The following is a 20,382-nucleotide window of genomic DNA, read 5'->3' as shown; positions in this document are numbered from 1 at the left end:
GACCTTAAGATGAACCTTTCATGTGTATCCATTCTCTGGAGTAAGTTACAGCAAATCCTAGTGCTGTATCCTGCAAGTTACTCAGTGTTATTTCACTCTGTTCTACAGTGCGTGCTAAAGCTTCTGTAAATTAAAATCCCAGCTCAGTAATTTAACAAGACTTCAAGTAATGTTATGTGCTGCCTCTACATTCCCAATTCCACAGTTCTCTGGTTTTAGTGTATGGAAGTGCTACCCGTGGAGCTCAGTTTCATTTGGATTCCTTGAATTTAGGGACCAGCTGTGGTTTTATCCTTCAGCAACAAAGACTGAGCATTTAAAAATGGCAGGGACTTGACCCCCACCCTGTCCCATAACACAGAGAGTTCCCGGTAAAATCAAGAGTAAAAGTTTTTCAGGGGTCTTAATGCTCTCATCATGAAGCCCGGTAGAACAAATGAAGAAACAAAACTTCTACTTTGTATTAAATTAGAAATAAACAAAACTGTTCAGGCACATTCGGGCTGGAAAAACCTGTATTACTGAACTGGGATTTCCAAGCACAGTACGGCTCCAGAGAATTCATTTGTACCCAATTTTCAAAATACAGAACATTAAAATGCCTTCAAGTGTTTTCATAACAAGCAGCATGCTTAAACATACAACTATTTGATAGTCTGGCCTACTCTACTACCACAGTGATCTTGGGAGGTTACACATAAACAGTATTTTTAAACAATTAAAAGGTTTTGACAGTTCAGTTCCAATATTTTCTTGGTAAAAAAAGAAACCAACCTCCCTCTAATTTGATACTGAATTATCAGGGAACTTCGAGTCTTTCAGAAATTTGAAATGTGTTTCTGTTCTTCAGTAACTTTCTATTTTTGATGAATGCTTTAAGTTGAAAGCCTAAATATCTGCCAAAGTGTTGGATAGCTTAAAGGGAGGAAAGGGGCCAGGGGAAAAATCACTGTTGGCAAAGTAGGCACAAGGTCTATCATCCATTCACGTCAGTAATTTAGTTGGAATGGATGAATATTTTTCTTGGCTGAAGAGAACAAGCTTGGTCCTTTGTCCTCAGCAGGAATGTAGATGATGGAAAAGTACAGGTAAAGCATGAAAGATGGTACCTGTGAAATACTGACATTTTACTGCTCTTCACAGCCAAAATGAGAATTACTCACATCAGGTTTTCATTTTAGAGCAAAGGAACCAGCTGCAGTATTTAGCAAGGAAAAAAGGTTAAAAAACTCATCTGACCAACCACTCAGCACATGACAACGCTGGTAGATCCAGAAACTGAACTAAGGGAATTAATATTTTTTCCAAAGCTTTCCTCATAACTGTGTATTTTAAGATCTCATTAAGTGCTGGACAAGACAAGCTTTCCAATGAAAAGCACTGTAGGGTTAGCTATGCTCTACTCACCATTTACTGCTCCTAGCTCTGCATTTGATATGATGGTTTATGCACTTGTCTAACAAGCACCTGGGAGAAGGAATTAGAGCCTCTAAGATGAGTTTTTGCATCAGCAATACAGCTTCTCACACAGGGAAGAAAAGCTACATGTAAGATTTTGCAAATACTTTGTGAGTAGCTTCAAGTAGATCTAAAAAAAACCCCGAGTTCTGGTTTTTTAAGCCCAACTTTTTTTAAGCAGAACATTCAACAATATGCTAGTATTTGCATCATTTATTGATTTATGGCTAATGTCAAAGGCATCTCTCCACCTACAGGGGCTGAGCAGGGATTATAGCAGGCTGCAGTTGTTACAGTAGGATGTCTGAGTCAGCGTTTTCCTTCTGCTTCTGAGCACTCACCCGCTTCCAAATCAGAGCACAAACTGGATCTGGGCCTCTTCTATTTCCCCCGTTCAGTCTGACTAGAAAATTCAGTTGCCACTGCTGCAGGCTGCAGTGAGGGAGCACAGTGGTGTCTTCTCTCTCTGTAGAGGTTCAGTCACAAGAACGGGGTGTGATGTTTCAGCTCTGAGCTCCCCGTTGATGGAAATCAGGTCACGTTTGGGTCCTCCCTACAGGATCAGTCAGGCTGGAAATCACAGTGGGCTCATCTGGTGCCACCTCCCTGCTCCAGCAGGGCCATCCCAGGGCACAGGGCTGTGTCCAGAGGGCTCTGGAATGTCCCCAGGGAGGAGTGCCCAGCCCCTCTGGGTTCTGCTCAGGGCTGGCACTGCCCAGGGCAGAAGCTGCGCCCCTGTGCAGGGGAATTGCTGGGCTCAGCCCCTGCCCGTGGCTCTGGGGCCATTGCTGGGCCTGGAGCAGAGCCTGGGGCTGCTCTGCCCTCCCTGCACACAGGGACACACACAGGGACAGACATAGGGACAGACAGACAGGGACACCCAGGGACCCCCAGGGCTGAGGCCCCTCTCCCTGGGGCTCCTCTCCAGGCTGAGCAGCCCCAGCTCCCTCAGCCTCTCCTGGGCACGGAGATGCTCCAGGCCCTTCCTCAGCTCCAGGAGCTCCCGGCCCTGCTGTGCTGAGGAGCCAGGGCTGGGCACAGCACACAGAGGTGCCTCAGGGCTGGGCACAGGGGCATGACCTGCTGGAAATGCTCTTCCCGTGCACCCCAGGACATCAGGTGCCTTCCTGGTCCCCACCTGCACCATTCCCCATCCTCCCTCCTCTTCCACACGCTCCTCCAAAAGCTGTCAGGACACATTCAGCACTGCTCGTATTTGGAGGAGCGACTTCCTCATCAGAGAGAAAAAGCATTTTGGAGAAATAAACCAAAAAGACCACTGTTAATAGTGAACATCCTTTTATGCAAGTCATCAGCCATATTTGTATTCTCTAGTGCTGCTCTGTAAACAAGTGCTCAGCTGGTGAGCAGGTATCCATCCCATCGGAGCGGGTTTATAGGTACGGCTCTCCCGAAGCACCGTTCAGTTTGCTCTTGCTCTTGTTCCTGGAAAGGAGCTTCTTGCTCAGAATTCGAGAGAGTGTCCCTCCCTTCTTGTGGCTCTGCTCTGCCAGAGGCTGCTGCAGGAACACCAGGTCGTTGTGGGACTGGCTCATTCCCGGGTCCTTCTGGTGATGCTGCCGGCGGAAAAACAGCTTCGCGCTTTTCTTCAAAATCCCACCTGCGGAGGGAAAAAGGTGCAGGATGCTTTAGACAGAACAGGCTGCTGTCCTCTGGAAACTCAGCTTTAACTGCAGCACGAGGGAGAAAAGCTGATCCTCTGATTTCAGTCTCCTTCCTTACACTCAGTTCCAAATGCTCTTCTGGAGGCCACGCCAGCGCTCATACACACATGCACAGCGACTGGCGTGGGTTGTACCCTGGGCTCTCAGGTGCCAAAGAGGCACATCCAATCTTTCCAGCCAGCAAAGTAGAAAGGATTGTATAAAAAGAATGAAAGAGAGGAAATAATGTTACTCTTTGCTGTTTCAAAGGAGGTGAAGACCAACCTGTGAGGCACCACGTGAAGCAAATTTTAATTTGAGGTGCAGGACAGCAGTGAACATGTGTGCAGTCATTCTGTACAAATTCAGCAGCACCACCCAGAGTGACACTCACAAAGCATTTGCTATTCTAAAACCCCGTTAGGGATAGCAATGCACTTCAAGCAGATTAAAAATAACATTACATCTGCTTCCAACAGGTTCAGAAGTCTGCCCAAATCCCTCCTGTGGTAAATTAAGTTGCTTTATTTTGCCGTGTTCCTTCCCTTGACCCCGTGTCAAACCCAGCATGCAGCCAAGGCAGCGCAGCTGTCATCTCACCAGGGACTCATGCTGCCAACAGCAGCTATCTCTACTACTCTCTTTGCAAGCTGGGGTTGTTTTTGCAGCCATTCTGCCAAATTCCACCCCTCCTCTCCGTGTGTTCCCGGTGTGCAGCTGGCAGGGACACTGCTCCAGGCCACCAGCAACACTCAGCCTGCTTGGGACATCAGCTCTGTGCTAAAATAGCATCAGTTTTGTGTGGAACTGGAAGGGCTGCTGTCCCAGGTGGCAGGAGCCCGTTTGAACAGAGGAGGACCCAGGTGACAAGCCAGCACAAGAGCTTCTGGCAGTCAGACTTGGATGTGGGGACAGTCACCTCCCTGGCAGAGCTTCCACACCTCCTCCCTGCCCCACTGTCAGGTTTCCTGATCCTTTCTCAGTTCAGCTATTAATTCCTGTCACGGCATGGTCTTGATTCTGCCTTTCCTCCCACTGCAAATGGACACAAAAAGCAACACCCAGTGCAGTTCTTTCATGGGACACTGCCACAGCTAGAATTAAATATTTGTCTCCTGAGGATGTGACAGGGCCTGTGTATCACTTTACACGCAGTGACAGCTGCAGAACAGGTATTTGATGGCAGCCAGATGCTGCTTTGTGCACACCAAAGCAGTCACAAACTGGGTTTGTGTGTACTTTCAGGGTTAAGCCCTCAGCACCTGGGAGGATATTCAAGCACATTCTTTCTGGCAGCTGCTGAGACTCCCCTCACAGGGCACAACAGGATGGGAGGCAGAAATCAGCCAGCTGAGAGCAACCAGAACTCGTGGATTTGAATGTTGACTGTGCTCCCATCAGCTCTGACTGATCTTTTTGGCAAGGCAGCACCACTTCAAGCTGTATTCAGCAGCACAAAAGCAGCAGTGTCCCACCCCAGGACGCTGCCAGTTGTTGATGTGCAGAGGCCTGGCTGCCGTGCAGCTCCTGCTCGAGCAGGCAGCTGTTCTAGGACACCCCCTAAGCACATCTTTAGTCCCATCCATTCTGCCATTCAGACTGATTTTCTACACCAGGAAACAGCATCTGAGTAAGAATGCTCCAAAAATCGTGCTGGTGGCCTGCGACAACTCCCTGCAGCTGAAAAACCTTCCCTGAGAGCAGCACTTCCCTGAGAGCAGCACAGGCTCAGCAGAAGCAGCAGCCCCCTGAGCTCCCTGGTGTTCAGTCTGTGCTGCCTGGAAGCTTGCCACATGCCCAGCAGTGTGCAGGCAGTTTGGAGCGTGCTGGCAGTGGCTCTGGCTGCTGTGGAGACATGCAGCCCTGGGAGGAGGCAGGGCAGGGCAGGGCAGCAACCTGGCACTGCTCATGCTGATTTATGTGCTGCTTCATTGCTGGTTCATGTGCTGGTTGCATGCTTTTGCCTCCAGTTCATCAGGATTTGTGTGCCAGCCCTGCCCCCAGCACCAGGAGATGAGCAGGGAGCACTGCAGGAACTCACTGCACTAATGTAGGGTGTTCTGAACATGGGGTGGGATCACTTCTGACTCTGATTTGTGCTAATGGAGGAAGATTTCCTTCCATGTCTACAAGGATAGGAATAAAGATCGCTTTCCATTCCTTCCCAACTTCCAAAACAGTTTTCATACAGGTGGTTTTGTAAAAAGCTGCTGAGATTGTGGTAGCTCTGTAAGTTAGGCTAAAAAAGCTTCATCTAAAAATCTCTAAGCAGCAGGTTTTAAAGTAGGTTTTGTTTGTACATATCTCCAGTTATGGGGTCACACATGGTTTGCATGAGCAGATTTTGATTGATTACCAGATAAAAATTAGGAGAGAAATTAGGAATGCAGAGCCTCCCTCCAAGCCTTCCTTGCTGCCCTCTGTGTGTGACCCTCCTGGACAGCACAACCACCAGAAGGATGATTTGTCACAGCAGACTGCTCTGCTGAGACACTTGAGCACAGAAGGTAATTTTGGAAGGAGAAAAGGAATGGATAGGGGAAGAAGAAAATGGGTGTCAAACTAATTTTTGCTTCAGTTTTTACAATGAGTGTCTCATTGTAAAGCTACGTTTTCTTAGGGATTAAAAAAAAAAAGAGAGATAACTTACTGTGTATGTAATTAATTCTGGCTGGCATAGTAGTCATCTTAAGTTTATAAAAGGGAATGGGTAAGAAAGAGGAAGTCAGAAAGGTAAAAAAACAAACAAACAAAAATATGCAAGAGTAAAAAAATATGTGCTAATTTTTAAGACATCACACACAAAAGGCTTTTCAAAGCAGAAGAGGTTTTGTTTGGATTTTTTGCTGTGTTTGGGTTTTTTTGTTGTTGCATTTTCGGTTTTATTTGTGCTGGGTTTTTTTGTTGTTTGTTTTTTTTTTAAGGGGAAGCATTTGACAAACAGAAGCCTTGAACTATTCACAGCTCACTGAAGGCAGGGGGGGTTGAAATGTTTTCTGTCTTACTCCATAAAAGCTACTCAGCTGTGACAAAGCAGAGATTCAAGACTTCCACAAAGACATCTGTGTAAAATGAAAGGGATTTGAGCCAGTTTTTCTCAAGTATTTTTTCAAGATGACACAACTCTCTCAGAGAGATTTTGCAGTTTTTAGCAATCTCACACTGAACTGTAGGGAAACTGTGGTTTCACACTGAACCGTGTGAAAAGGATCTCTAGAAGCCTCATCTCTTTGCACAGAGAAACTCAAAACCAGACAAAAACTCACATACAAACTTCCACTTGCTTGTTTTAGAAAAACATGCTGAAGAAGAGTCCAGAGGTTTTGCAGCTTCCTAAACTTTTCCAGGCTCCAAAACCAGCCAAATCCCTTGACAAGTGACCCCAAACACAGCCAGGACTCTGCAGTGCCTGAGTGTGTGAAGGGATTGCTGCTGCACCCTCCTGATCCCTCATGTGGAGCATCCAGCTGTGGGAAGGGCAGAGAACCCCGTGCTCCCAGGGAGGGTCCTGACAAAGAGCTCCAGTGTGTGCCTTGGGGGTGAGGGGGGTGACAATCCACTCAAATAGGGCGGGTTTGTAGTGAGCTATTCCCCAGCATCTCTGGAGAGGAGAGGACAGAAAATAATAAAGCAGAGAGGGATGGATAGGGGTGAAAAGCACAGTGTTTTTTGCAGCTTTAAGGTGCAACCTGTGTGTGCCTGTTTGGGGCACAGTCCACTGCACTGAGCCTTTTGTAAGAGTTTCTTACAGCCCCTGTGTTTACCACAAACCAGTGCTCAGGTTACTGGATTTACCAAGGAAACACAAAGAACCCTAAGACATTTTCAAACTGCAGCTATTCAGGTGGGTAACTACCTAAGAAAAATGATCTGATGCCTTATTTACTTATTAAATTAACCTCTATTCCATTTTCTTTAGGAAATTATGCCTTAATGAAATGAGTGAGAAGGGGGAATCTGTTCAGCAGGCAGTTTCTGCTTCAGCTCTTGTGCTTCCCTGAACTTTAGTGAGGGCAGATGTGAACTTTAGTGAGTGCTCAGAGATGTGAATGAGGAAGAGGAATGTATTGGAAAGCAACTGTGGATCCTATGCCATCTTCACCTTGGTAATGGGGCTGCCAAATACAGGGCAAGTCCTGGGTTCCAAGGACACAGATTTCCTTGAGGAATTGATAATGTGACTGTGATTCCTCTCCCAAATAACTGAGCTGGGTGTAATGAGCTGCAGCTTCTAAGGGTGAGCTGTTTCCTCATGGAGAGCAGGGAGGGTAAGGAAGCCTGAGCTGGCTCAGAGAGCTGCAAGGAAAACAGCTTCAACCAACACCACAATCCCAGAGAGCTCAAAGGACAAAAAAATCAATAAGAAAGGATGAACTACTGCAGCCAATTATGTACAGAAAGCAGTTGCTGAAGTGGAGGATCACGTACCTTTAGATTTTTTCATGCTCCCAGTTTCTGAAACACTCAGTGAGCTCCCAGATATTTCTTCAGAGGTCTGGTCTAAGAGTGTGCTGGTGTCCCACTGCTGGCTGCCGTTCTCCAAAGCCCAGGCCTTGGGGGTGCCTGGCTGTGGGTCGGGCTCAGGGACTCTTTCTGAAGCACCCAAGGACTGCTTTTCCTCAGAGGTGGTTTTTCCAACAGCCTCCTCCACACGGGGTGGATCTGCCTCCCTGCAGGAGCTGTCCATGGCTGCAGCATAGTCCATCATCAGTGAAGCTTCACTGTCCTGAGATAAAGAGGTGGAAATATTTATATATGAAATATGAGATATTTCAGTGGAAATAAGAGACAACACTGACACAAGTCATCCTGCTGGAGAGAAACAAACCTCCCTGCAAGAGTTATTTTAACTCTTTATACTTGGACTTGTATAAAGTCCCTCAGGACCACCAGCAAGCCATCTGAAGCTTCCTTAGCTCTACTAAAGGAGAGGAGCACTTAGCAAAGTTTTTATCATGTTGCAGAGGCCAAATGAGTGAAAAAATCAATTAAGTAAATGCCTCCTACCTATCCCTGGCCTCACTACAAATACCAGGACTCCCCTATATGTGCTGCTATAAGGAAGTGTCAGCACACTCAGAGAATCTTTTGGTCTCTCTAAGAAAATTAACATCAAAGCATTTCATCTTGTCTCATTGTTTGCCCTCCCTCTGGAACAGAGACAAGAGAACCAGAGGTTTTCACAGGGTTTTACCAGCTTTGAAAAAAAGTAGGAAAATCTTTAATGCTTTTTGCAGTGCATCTTCCCTACATGGGTGAAACACAGAGGAGGATTATCCTCTCACCTAAACTGATTTTGCCAAATCCCTAACACCACTCCTATGCAAGGACACCGTGCATTTTAGTCAGGCTGTCAAATCAGAACCCAACACCCTGATTTGGCTTAACTCAAGTCACAGAAAAATAACCTGGCACACAAAGCTGGACTCTGCAGAGACAGCAGAAGCCATGTTACCGTTGCAGTCAGTGCAGAAAAGGCTTTACAGGACTAAGCAGTGACTCTAGTGCTGTTTTCTGCTCTACCTTGGACACCCCTGATATGATAATGGTGCTTTTCTTCCGAGGAGACTTCAGCTTCTGCTTTGCAGACTCGCTCAGCTGCCGAATGGCTGCTTCTGCCACAGGGTCAGTGCCATTCAGTACCAGCAGCTCTGAAAAGAAAGGATCATTTCAGAGGGGAGAAGGCAAAACAGGAAAAAACAGAGCAGAGACAGGCAGGGTTTGTCCTTAAAATTCACAGAGATGGCATAAATACCATCAACTTTCCAATTCACCACCCAGCGATCAGGTCCTGTCTTTCCCTCCTGTCACCCATTTTTGGAGAAAAGGTACCAAAATGCCACTTACAAACCCTTTCCAGGAGGACAAAGGAGGACAAAACACCCCATTATTCCAATGTTTTGCTACCCTGTGGTGACAGTGGGGACATTCTCATTTACCACAGTTCTTCATGATAGTTCTAACACGGTACAAGGCTGGCACATGATGCTATTTCCTCAGGTACTTTTTTGTTATTTTGCTCCTTTTCCAGACCTCCCTGCTCAGCATTTCCTGTGATAGGGTGGGGAAGGCAAAGTAGCTGCCTCCAAATCCTGTAAAGTCCACCCCTTTTCCCTTCCAGCCACTGCACAGGAATATAAAATCTTCTGTATCAAATGCTCTTTAGTGACAAACACAAGTTTATTTTTAAGCATGGCCCCTTCTGGCATCTGGACACAAATACACATCAATCAAATTCATCAAGCTCAGGAACAAACAAGGCTAAGGAAGTCAACAAGACAAAAATCCCCATGTTTAATTGCCTGAGGTGGACTTTTCTGGCAAGAATTTTAACAACAATAAAAAGAACAGAGGCAGGAATAGCACCAGTGTTAACTGAATTGAACAGTGCCTGTGGTTACTGTGGCAGTAATGTAACAAAAGATGAGGCCCAGAATTAAGAATATGTGTGAATGTCTGCACACTCATCTCCAGCCTTGACTTTTTCCATCTCCACAGCCCTGCATTAATTCTTACTGTTGTCATCACTCAGAACTGTGGCACAGACACAGCTTCTTTTCCACAGTGCTTACTGCTGTTTTGCCATGATGTTTGGAATAACTTTTACCTAAGTTACTGCCATACCAAAAGCTTCTTTGTATTTCTTTCATTTGGCTTTTGTTCTAATGAGTAATTCTTCCTGCAATACTGTATAAACACTTCGCAGAACACCCTTTGCACTCCCAATAAAAACATTGTCCACAACAATACGGAATAAGCTGTCTCCAGGTGAATTTTCCAGTAATTGTTTTGTGTCTTTAATATCATAAACACTTCAGAGAATCACCTCAGAAGTCTTGCACTATCCTAACATTTCCCGAATTGATGCCACACTGCTTCACGGCATCGGAGTATTTCTTATCCTAGAGATAGTAAAAGACCCAAGAGCTGTTACAGCTTTTCATGGTTATTGCTTCTTGCCTTTCCCTGTATTTGCAGGCCAACACATTTCTGTCTCTCAGGAACCTCCTGACTGTGCCAGGAGCAGCCCAGATCATCTCCAGAGTGCCCATTCCCCACTCAGACCTGTACAAAGGCAACTGGACTGCACAGGAGGTGCCACTGGCAGCCACACTGGGTCACATCTGTCACAGAGCCAAGGGTCAGTGGTGACCACACACAGGACTGAAAATGTGCTGAAGGTTTCGAGCTGCAGCTTGAAAAGGTAAAGTCCCCAGAGACAAAATCAGGTTTATACACAATGCAAAGTGAGTTTATACTTATTGCCAATGTCACCTGACACTCTGAAGGAACTTCAGCTGTATCCAGGTGAATTAGGAAGGTGGACAAATGGGCACAGCAAGCCCAAAAACCGGGCTAGGAAGAGAATTGAGTCTTCCTGACATCAGCCCAGCCTGTGCCTTCTCTTCAGACACAGGGCACTTAGAGGTGCATGTCACAGGGTTTGATTCAGAGCAGCATCCCCTGTGCCTTCATGACAGGAGGCATCTTCCACTCCAAAGTAAGAGAAAAGCCTTACTTTTGGCTTTTCTGCAGTCTCCTCCCCTCTCCAAACCACAGCTCATTGTTATTTATTCAAAACCAGTAATTTAAATTGCCAATTAAAACCAGACTTTTACTGCAAGGCTGCCACAGCCCAAACCACAGTGCATTGTAACATAAACACCCCAGTGCTGCTGACAGGCAGCAGCCACAGGGGCTGGCTGTCATTTTAACAGGATCACTTTAATCCCACGTGCAGAACAGACAAATGTTCCCTTAGCAGCTTCAAACATTTCTATTACCTGTATCTGAAGAGGACAAAGTTTTGCTGACTGGTGCACCATGAGAATGGAGGGCTTCAACAGTGAAATCCTTTTCAGTCACCTTGACTTTAACTGGCGTTTTCACAGGAGAATCTGAGGACCAAGTTTTTTGGTTATTTGAACTGGTCAAAACATTTTTATTACATTAGTAAGAATTTATTATACCAATTATGGCTGTCCAAATCATAAGTGTTTGAGCAAATTGTTCAACAGAAATTCTCAACACATGTTCTGTCATAAACCTGACCCCAAAAGGCCAGATCTTTTTAAAACATTTTAAAATGTTTAAAACATTACTAGTGAAGCATGAGATCTTTTTTAAAAAATTTAAAATGTTTAAAACATTAAAGAATGTTTTAAAACATTCTACTGTAATAATTAGATAACACCCACTTAAATAAATGATTTGTTTTGACAACTTTAAAGAACACAGATCTTTGTGATGCTTCACACCAAGACTGTTCACAGGTCTTACTTTTATAATTTTCCCAAGAAAAATTGGAAAATCTGCTCCTGGAGGACATGCTGGAAAGTCTTTTGTCACCAGGTAACACCACCCTTCATCAGAGATGATAATACAGATCAGGGTTAGAAGGCACAGGGTGGTTTGTTATCAGCAAACGCCTCTGAGAGTCTGATGTATTTGTCATGTGAAAAACCATCCAAAACGCAGCCCTTCTACATCATCACAGCATGGTGAAGATTTAGAGCGTGTATTAAGAGAAACATGAACTGTTCCTCTTGCAAGAAAACAAGTTTTCATGGAAATTCAAACCCTGACACTGGAGAATTCAAACAACCCCACTCCAACACATCCGAGAGGCCTGGAAAGCAGCACCTCCCTGACACCCCAGTCCCCAGGGTTCTCCTGGCACCCAGGGAGGGAACCCAGCAGGAGCTGGACGTGCTGACCTGTGCTCAGGGGGGAGGATCTCCCTTCCAGGCGAGGTTTGGTTCTCACAGCAGTGACAGTGGTGACCACGGTCCCGCAGGGCATCACCGTGCGATCCTTCTCGATCTTGGTAGCCAGCACTGGGGAGGAGACCGGCCTTGCCTTCAGTTCACTGGGCTCTATGAAAGAGAACTGAGGAGAAAACAGACAAACACCACCTCAGGAGCACAGTCAGGCAAGAAGGACATTATTTCTAGCTGGTGCTCTCTGTAAAAACTCCCTGAGTTTTTGCTGAGCCAAACTAAGGAGTTAATTCTTTCGGTAAGACACAAATTCCCTGCAATCAGAACAGGCTGCTCTGACTCAGCCACAAGCCCAGGCATGAGGTGAGCACTCCCAAGCTCTTCCTGAAGGAAAGCCCCAGCCCAAAGCCCCCAGGGGCTGCAGTACCTCTGCACTGATGGATCCCAGCCCTGGCTCCGAGCTGCTCTCCCTGGCCCCGCTGCTGAGGGCAAAGCTGTGCTGGCCACAGGGCTGTTTCCTGAACAGGTCCAGAGGTACAGTCACCTTCCCACAGAAAGGACCTGGAGGAAGAAAATCAGCAAGGTCACCCCAGATCTAAGCTGCCAGGATGTGTGAAGGAGAGAATACGGTGAGGGAGGAGAAAAATTCAGGAGAAAAACTGCAAGAGCTGGTTCTACACCATGGGGCAGAAAAGTGGCATTTTACAGCTTTTTTTTCCATTTTATGACCATTCCTCAGCCTGGCCTAACACTGTGCAACAGGAAAGAATGGAACCATGAAATATTACTTATTTACTGTTGTTTCTGGCCATTATTTTTCCCTTTATATGCAGAATGTCTAGGGAAAAAAGGAAACAACTATGAGGTTCTTGGACAATCTCCATAACCAGTTTTTGCATCTTTCATTTCAGAGGACAATCTGGATTCCTGCTTAACTGGTGCATCACAACAATACTGTTTCTTAATTTGAACTTTAGTAAAACTTCAGCAATTCTCTTGTTGCTCCCCTGATTTTATCAGCTCCACTAGACCAGAACAAATTATTAGCAAAGGCACTGCATGATTTCAGAGATGAAATCTTAGTTTTCTGTGCAAAGTAGAATGTTTAAAAACAATAAATTCCTATGCTTCACTGGCCTTTTGGGGTCAGGTTACCACAGAACATGAGCTGAGAATTTGTATTCAATTATTTTCTCAAACACTTACAATTTGAACAGGCATAACAGGTATATTAAACCCTTGTCTATACCTGTATTATACAAGCAGAGATCTACATTATGTTCACATAATTCAGCTCTCTGCTCATTAATATGATTCTGCTTGGAGTCTTCTATTGAGGTTTTTGGAGAAGGGCAGCTCAGCAGGTATGGAGGGGCAGAGGGGGAGGCAGAGAATTGTCAGTGAAATCCACTGGGACCCTTTTCTTCAGGAAACCAGGCTGAAAGTTAGGATGTAGAACATTCCTGGTGTTGTCTGAAAGACTAAAGATGCTTAGGTACAGTCAAGACTACATTCTGTCCAAGGAAAACTCCACATAAATATTTTTTTTAAGAAAATAAAAAATAGTATCTCTATCAGAGAAATATTTTAAAGCTTTTGACTCTCCAATCCCTCCAATAATCACGTATCATAAGCAAGGTATTGCAAAACTTTGTATATCTAGATTATTAAAAAGAATTCTGAAACAACAGAATCGAGTTATAAACATGTTTGAGGCCCCATGTTTTATATTTAATCCAATATAATCAGAATTGGAGTGTTTTACACCTGATTGTGATTTTCATACCTGAATTATTATGCAGTGTCTGGGACTTGAAAAGGAAGGATTTACAATTAACCCCCAAGATTCCCCTTCAGCCAGAAAAAGAACTCAAAAGCTTAACTTGAAACCAAAAATGTTCACAGTGGATCTGTTAGATGTTTATAGAGGATGGAAAAATGCAGGATATCAGCACCTGGAAGTCTCAGTATATTCTAAATCTAGAAAGAAACTCCAAGATTCCCTGTAACCTTAACCCAGACCACAAGAGAGGCATCTGGTCAGTGCATTCCCCTTCCACCCAGATTCCTGATGGATCTCACAGCTTCTGTGGCCATCCAGAAATAAAAGGGGACTTCTGTCCACACTCAGCAAAGCTCACACGCTGATCATGCAAAATAACTCAGTCTCAATACTTACTATCCAACTTTCCATCTTCCACTATTTGCAGTTGCAATGCTTTGGATTTGGCACTTAGTTCACTGTGAAGGAAACAAAACCATGTTAGGTCTTTGCAGGCCAAACAGATTTTCCTTCCCATGTAGATTTTCCCCTTTCTCCAGCTTTTCTCAGCCCTCTCCACACCAAACACTGCACCTTGCAGGTGGGTAAGAGTGACTAAAGGATCACAGAAAACCATGGCCTGAATCCCTCCCCCATTTTTGCACAGGTTCAATTTGTTGAATTTCAGAGGCTTTTTTTCTCCCCAGGAGCTGACAAACGCTGCCCTCCAAGCTGAAGATGGTTCCTAGCCTGACTGCTGCACCACAACACCAAAAAGTTTTGTTTCTCCTGGCAGGATCAAACTTGTAAGCCAAGATGTTGGAACAGGCTCAATCAACATCCCTGTCAAAGCAGGAAAGTGTCCTGCAAAAACAGGACAGATGCAAGAAAACAAAAGCAGTTACAGCTTTAAATGAGGAGAGTCAGTGTCACTTTTCCAAAACAAGACTCAAGGATGCTGCAAGCCAACAGGAAGGAGTTTCAGTGTGACAAAACCCAGGTGAACTACTCTCAGAATTATACATGTGGTACTTCCTAAGATGGACTAGACAATAATACAAAACCTCTCCTCTGACTTAGTGAAGCAAACTGGGCACCTACTGAGGAACCCTCCAGTAAAACTTTATTTTATAACCTTTTCAGCAGACCTTCTGCCAAAAATCCTGAGGGCATGCAAACATGTATTTTATTTTGCAGGATGGTGTGATCCTGGCTGCAGACACCCCACCTCCATTAGATGTTGTGACACATCATCTATTCAGCAGATTTTAAGTTTTTCCCTGCCACTCCCACCCTTCCTGCACCCCAAAACTTGGAAAGGAGCCCCTTGATGGCACTAGTGCTGCTTTGCCATGAAGCTAAAGCAGAGCCTGACATGGTGCTCAGTGCAGTGGTGTTCACAGTGGTGGATATTTTTGGCTCTGAAGGCAGAAAACAGCAGAGGTTTGTGTGTGGGAATTTGAAAGAAGTTCAAAAACCCCTGCCAAAATCCTACTCATTTATCTGTAAAAGCCCCCAAGCTTACCTCATGCACTTCTGAAAAGAAGTGTGGAAACCCCAGCATTATTCCAAGTGTCAAGGCCAAATTCCAGTCAAGTTAATCACATCCTGCCTGCCCTCTCTCAGCCCTTTCAGTTGGAAAAGGGTGCTATTCTTCCAAACTTCCTGTCCCAAACTGCTGGGAACAGTACTGTTCCACCAACAGATGGCTGAGGGGGATCACAGCCCCACTGGCTGAAGCAGTGTAATTTGTGTAATTCAGAAAACAAAGTTTAGCAGTGACTCCCCTTTTCCTACACTCATGCACCTCAGAAGCTCTGCTCTGCTGGTAGAAAGTGAAAATAAAAGTGGGTTTAGAACTGCTCACTTTTGACCTTATTTACAGCAGCTGTGTGAATCACAGATTACTGTGCAGGCTGCCTGAAAGTCCCTTTTTTTGTTCTACAGGAGAAAGAAAATTTATTCAAGTTTTACATTCTCTTTTTAGTCATGGCCACCATTCTTTTAGATGGTCAAGTAATGTTTTTGCATATTTGCTTTTCCCACTCAGGGGAGAGAATGGAGAGACACTAGATACCCTCAAATGCAGTTTTCACAGTAAAGTGACTTCAAAACCTTGCTAATACTTCTTTTCTGGCACTGTAGGAAAGCATAAAGTGATTTATTATGTATGTGACTGCTGTCACCTACTAGAATCATGTATCTACCACTGAACACCTAGAGACCTGCCTCTCATGTCCATGCAGAGGCCAATTAGATATATTAATTACCTATCCCTACCAGCTCCAGATTTCTCTGAGGCCACACAGAGAAGGCCAAGAATGGACCTATTTCAAAATGCCATTCTTCTCTCACACAGTTCAGGAAAAAAAAAAAAAAAGTTGCTTTAGTGCAAAACTATTCTTGGTAGATAAGTTACTTACAAGATAAACTCTTCCTTCCAAAAGGGATGTGCAGCATTTTTGGCTACAGAGCTGGAAAACTTCTGCATAGGCTCATTCAACTGAACTATACACACAAGGTCTGTGCTGCCTGTAAGGGAAGAAAAATCAATTAATTAAGCCAGTTATCAATGCTCTGTCACCCAGAGGCCACTCACTGCAAAGAAACCCCCATTCCCTGCACACTTCACTTCTGAACAGACTTTTGCAGACACTTTCTCACCCTCCCAAAGAAAAAATGCCTTCCCTTGGTTTGCACACCAAGGACATTCATGGCAAAGGTCGCTGTTGCATCACTGCTGTCATCTGAACTACCCTACAACATGACAGCCCAATTTAAATCCTGCCATGAAGCAACACAGTGCAGGCAGAAAACATCCAAGAGAAGGGGAGACAAAAAAAGTGAGCAGGTGATGATGTGGGTGAGGCGAGGAAGGAGAGAAGTTGCTTCCAGCTGCTTTAAAAAACCCAGAAGTTTTCTAAGTTCCTCCTGGCCACAGGCACAGTGGTTTATTTGGACATGAAAATAAGCTTTTTCTGCTGGCAAGTGACTGATGACAACAGTGCTAATTCACAGTGGTTTGTGCACTGTGGTTTTTAACAGGTTTTAAAGCACTGCTGCAGACTTATCTTTGCCTTGATCTTGGAATCTGGTAGTGCTGCAAATTGGCATATTAAGAGTATTTATACTGCTGCTCCAAAGAGAAACAGTTTGCCAGATCTGTTCCTCTCAAAACAGTTTCTTTAATATGGCTCTCACAGCATCAGAAATAATTTAATCCCAGACTTCCAACACATCAAGGAAAGCAACAAAAAGCTCAGGACTGACTGTGTGCAAAGCAAACAAAAGATGCTGCCCATAGTTCTCCAGAAGAATCTGGGTTTGTGCTTGCCATGAGCAGCTCTCAGCTGTTCCCTGGGGATGCTCTGGGGATCAGCCCTGTCTCAGGCAGAGGCAGTCCAGGCCTGGCAAGGTGATTAAAGAGACAAGGCACTGTGTACACACAGCTTATTTGGGATCCAAGCTGAGCCCAGAGGAAGCAGCTGAGCTGCTTTCCCAGGGGCTGAGCCTGAGCTGCTGGGCCTGGGCTGGTTTCTGCTCACCCAGCCCTGTGTCCCTGCAGCCTGGTCCTGCTGCCACGGCCCCAGCTCAGGGCAGGGACCTGCACAGCCCTGCCTGGAACTGCACCTGAGCCACAAACCAACTGTACCCAACTGGGTATTGCAGCTTTTCTGCCCTGGAAACCCTGCTGCAAACAATTAACTGCTTTTTCTTTACCAGCAGAAAACACTTTTGCTCTAAATGATCACCAAATTCTAGGGTGATCTTTGTTTGCATACACAAACTAAGGAGATAAAACGAGACACAGCCCATAGGCAGAGACCAGTTCTGCTACTGAGTACTAAAATACCTACAGGAGAGCCAGAGCTCCTATAAACCCTGCCAGCATCCATCAGTCATCCATGGTTTCATGAGCACACCCCTCCCTAGCCCCTGTGTACCTGTGCAGGTTAGCCTGAAACACTGCACAGTCCCATGGGGCCTGAGTTCCAAGAGGGTAATTCATTATTGCAAGGGAAGGCCAGGAAAAGGGAAGGGAATATTAATTAAAAGTCAGCAAGTTACTTCCAGAAACCAGCACCTTTCCAGCTGTGCAGGATTCCCACTGGATTTCAAGTGTACCAGTCAAACCCCATTATGGAGCTTTACTTCTCATACCCAGTTCCAAATATTTACACTCCAGGAGCTGTTGGGGAACCAGCAAAATTCCCTCCATCTCCTGTTAGAATGGCAAATGGGGATTTTCCCTCCCAGTGTCTGTGTTCTCAGAGCAGAGCACTTGAATTGTCTCTTTTTCCTCTCATTTTTAGGGAAGGTGCAGCAGTTCTCAGAAGGTGAATCTTCTGTTCTATGCACACAATGGTATCTCATCTCATCTCATGACTTTTAAAGAGAGGCAAAATGACCCAATCTTCTTAAAATTTAGTTTGCACTATGAAATTGTAGAGTAGTAACAAATCACAGAATGGTTTGGGTTGGAAGGGACCTTAAAGATCATTTTATTCCAAACCCCCTGCCACAGCCAGGGACACCTTCCACTGGACCAGGCTGCAATTGCCAGCGTAATTTTATTGCTGTAGGACATTTCACAGCCAAGAGTTCCAGAACTGCTTTAAATTTTATGTTTTTTTAAGAAAAAAAGCTCTGCAGAGATTTTTAGGGGGATCACTTCCAACCAGGATGAGTGAAGCAGCATTATGCAAGACTCAAGGGCAGAAACCTAGTACATCTAATTGGAAAAAAAAGAGAGCAGCAAGTAGGATATATTTATCTAAAACTACTGCCTTGCCTAAATTAGCAGCCACAAGCTTCCATTAAAAATACTGTTACAGAATGGTGTAGTGGCCATAAATAACAGAGCCTCCAGTCTGAATTTCTGCTGACAGAATCTGAGCTGAGTCTGAGTACTTGCAAGACAGGCCTGGTGCTGCTCTCCAAACCCAAAACCAACTTCACGAGGCAGTGACCTCTTTTTTGCTTTCATTCTCCACTTCCAAGAGGCACCTTCTTCCTTTCCTGCAGAGGTACTTCATCAGGGGAAAATGTCCCTGACAACAAAAAACCACATCTTTCAGGAGTTTCTAATACAGGGGGAGAGCTTGAGGTACATCTGCAAATCACTCAGAAGTAAAGAAAAATAAAGTAACATTGAATCAAGCCAATGTCACTGCCAGCAGCTAATGGAGAGTTGGATTTGAGCCCCTCACCTTGGGTACAGCCAAAGTGAGAACTTTTAGAAATTAAAAATGAAAGCCAGAAAATCATCAGCCAGCTTTATACACATGGTTATTTCAATCTGTTTTTAGCAATGATGGATTTCTGTACAAGAAGAACAAGATGTTTAAATACTCAAATGAACTAAAATATACATTAAGTCAGCACTGGTACAGGTTGTCCAGAGAAGCTGTGGCTTCTCCATCCCTGGGAATGTCCAAGGCCAGGCTGGATGGGGCTTTGAGCAGCCTGGGATAGTGGAAGGTGTCCCTGCCCATGGCAGGGGGTGGAATGAGATGAGCTTTAAAGCCCCTTCCAACGTAAATCATTCTGGGATTCCACAAAGTCAAATTCTCAGAATACAGCTATTTCTTAAACCTTCTTTTGAGAGCAGGCAGTAACCCAGAACTTCCACATTATCTCACCTGAAAGGGAAGTACAAAACCCCAAGCCCAGGCGTGCCCAAAGGGGAGCAGCAGCCCCTGGGCTGCCTCACCTGCAGCACGGAGATCGCTCAGCTCCACGGAGATGTTCCTCACCAGCAGCCTGAGGTCGTGAGCCCTGGGAGGTTTGGGAGGACTCGTGCCCTGAGGGAGAAGGCTCGTGTTCTGTACATTCTGCAAAAGGCAACCAGGACAACACCAAACCCTTCTGTCACACAGGGCAGCACAGCCGGGCTGGAACACCAACAAGGAGCCACAGAGGAGGTGTGACCACAAAGCCTCCACTGCCAGGGCTCTGCTGTGCTAAATGTGTGTCCCCACCTGGTTCTTGGCACTGAACACTGTCAAACTTACTCATTTGTGAGCTGTGAATGTGTAATAAAAGCACTAAGCAGAGGGGACGCTTCTCAAAAGATTCTGGAAGGAATGAGCCTTACCTGAACCTCCTTTGCATCTGCAGGCCTCACACTCAACACTACAGAGGGAGAAGCTGAGCTGAAGAGGTTCTTCAATTCATCTCTGAGCGTTTCAGATATTGCACATGTCCCTGCTGTCTGTCCCTAGGAGGAAACAAACAATCAGGCTTCTCCAAACTCAGAAGAAGTTGAGGCTAAAATTAAACTGATAAATATCTAAACCACCAAAGGCATCAAACATTACCTTTGTCAGAGAGAGTTTCTATTGCCAACAACAATTTAGCAACAGATCATGCAAAGAATTACTTAAATTTCTCCATTATGCATTGAAAGAAAGCTAGAATTAAACACTGAAAAACTCATGCTGTTCTGACAGTTAGGAAGGCACAGCTGTTATCCAAAAAACGAGAAGTTTCTTGAACAGTTTTTATCTTATGATGGTGCTTTAAAGATTCTGCTCTGCTCTGTAGTCCCCCGAGAGAGCAGATCAGGTCACCAGATAAGCAGATCGGCACCACTCTACTGATTTAATGGGAGTTATGCCAGCTTGCAACAGCTGAGAAGCAGCTAATCCTGTGCTGCACTGAAAACAAATATTACAGCATCTCCTGGAGGTCTTCTACCTTGCTGAAACGTGCAGGGTATGGACAGAGCTGTGCTGCTCTGGGGCACTGAGCTGTAGTTTGCCCATAAAAAATCTCA

General features: G+C 45.1%; 1 protein-coding gene across 3 annotated transcripts in view; it reads right to left on the bottom strand.

The window, feature by feature from the left end:
• Positions 1-2,740: 2,740 nt before the first annotated feature.
• C2CD2 (C2 calcium dependent domain containing 2) overlaps positions 2,741-20,382 on the bottom strand; it is a 31,368-nt gene continuing 13,726 nt past the window's right edge. For 2 of the 3 annotated variants that reach the window (XM_063393146.1, XM_063393147.1), the window contains exons 5-14: positions 19,702-19,824; positions 19,318-19,438; positions 16,028-16,136; positions 14,022-14,083; positions 12,270-12,403; positions 11,840-12,011; positions 10,907-11,020; positions 8,646-8,773; positions 7,551-7,863; positions 2,741-3,079 (exon numbers count right to left, since the gene is read on the bottom strand). In XM_063393146.1, coding sequence (XP_063249216.1) covers positions 2,853-3,079; positions 7,551-7,863; positions 8,646-8,773; positions 10,907-11,020; positions 11,840-12,011; positions 12,270-12,403; positions 14,022-14,083; positions 16,028-16,136; positions 19,318-19,438; positions 19,702-19,824 — 1,503 coding nt within the window. In that variant the 3' untranslated portion in view covers positions 2,741-2,852. The remainder of the gene's footprint in view (positions 3,080-7,550; positions 7,864-8,645; positions 8,774-10,906; positions 11,021-11,839; positions 12,012-12,269; positions 12,404-14,021; positions 14,084-16,027; positions 16,137-19,317; positions 19,439-19,701; positions 19,825-20,382) is intronic. The other variant, XM_063393148.1, reaches the window with a different exon arrangement.

The sequence above is a fragment of the Prinia subflava genome, chromosome 3 (assembly GCF_021018805.1).
Source record: "Prinia subflava isolate CZ2003 ecotype Zambia chromosome 3, Cam_Psub_1.2, whole genome shotgun sequence".
In the NCBI taxonomy this organism is placed as follows: Eukaryota; Metazoa; Chordata; class Aves; order Passeriformes; family Cisticolidae; genus Prinia; species Prinia subflava.
This window is presented reverse-complemented; position numbering and strand designations above follow the sequence as displayed.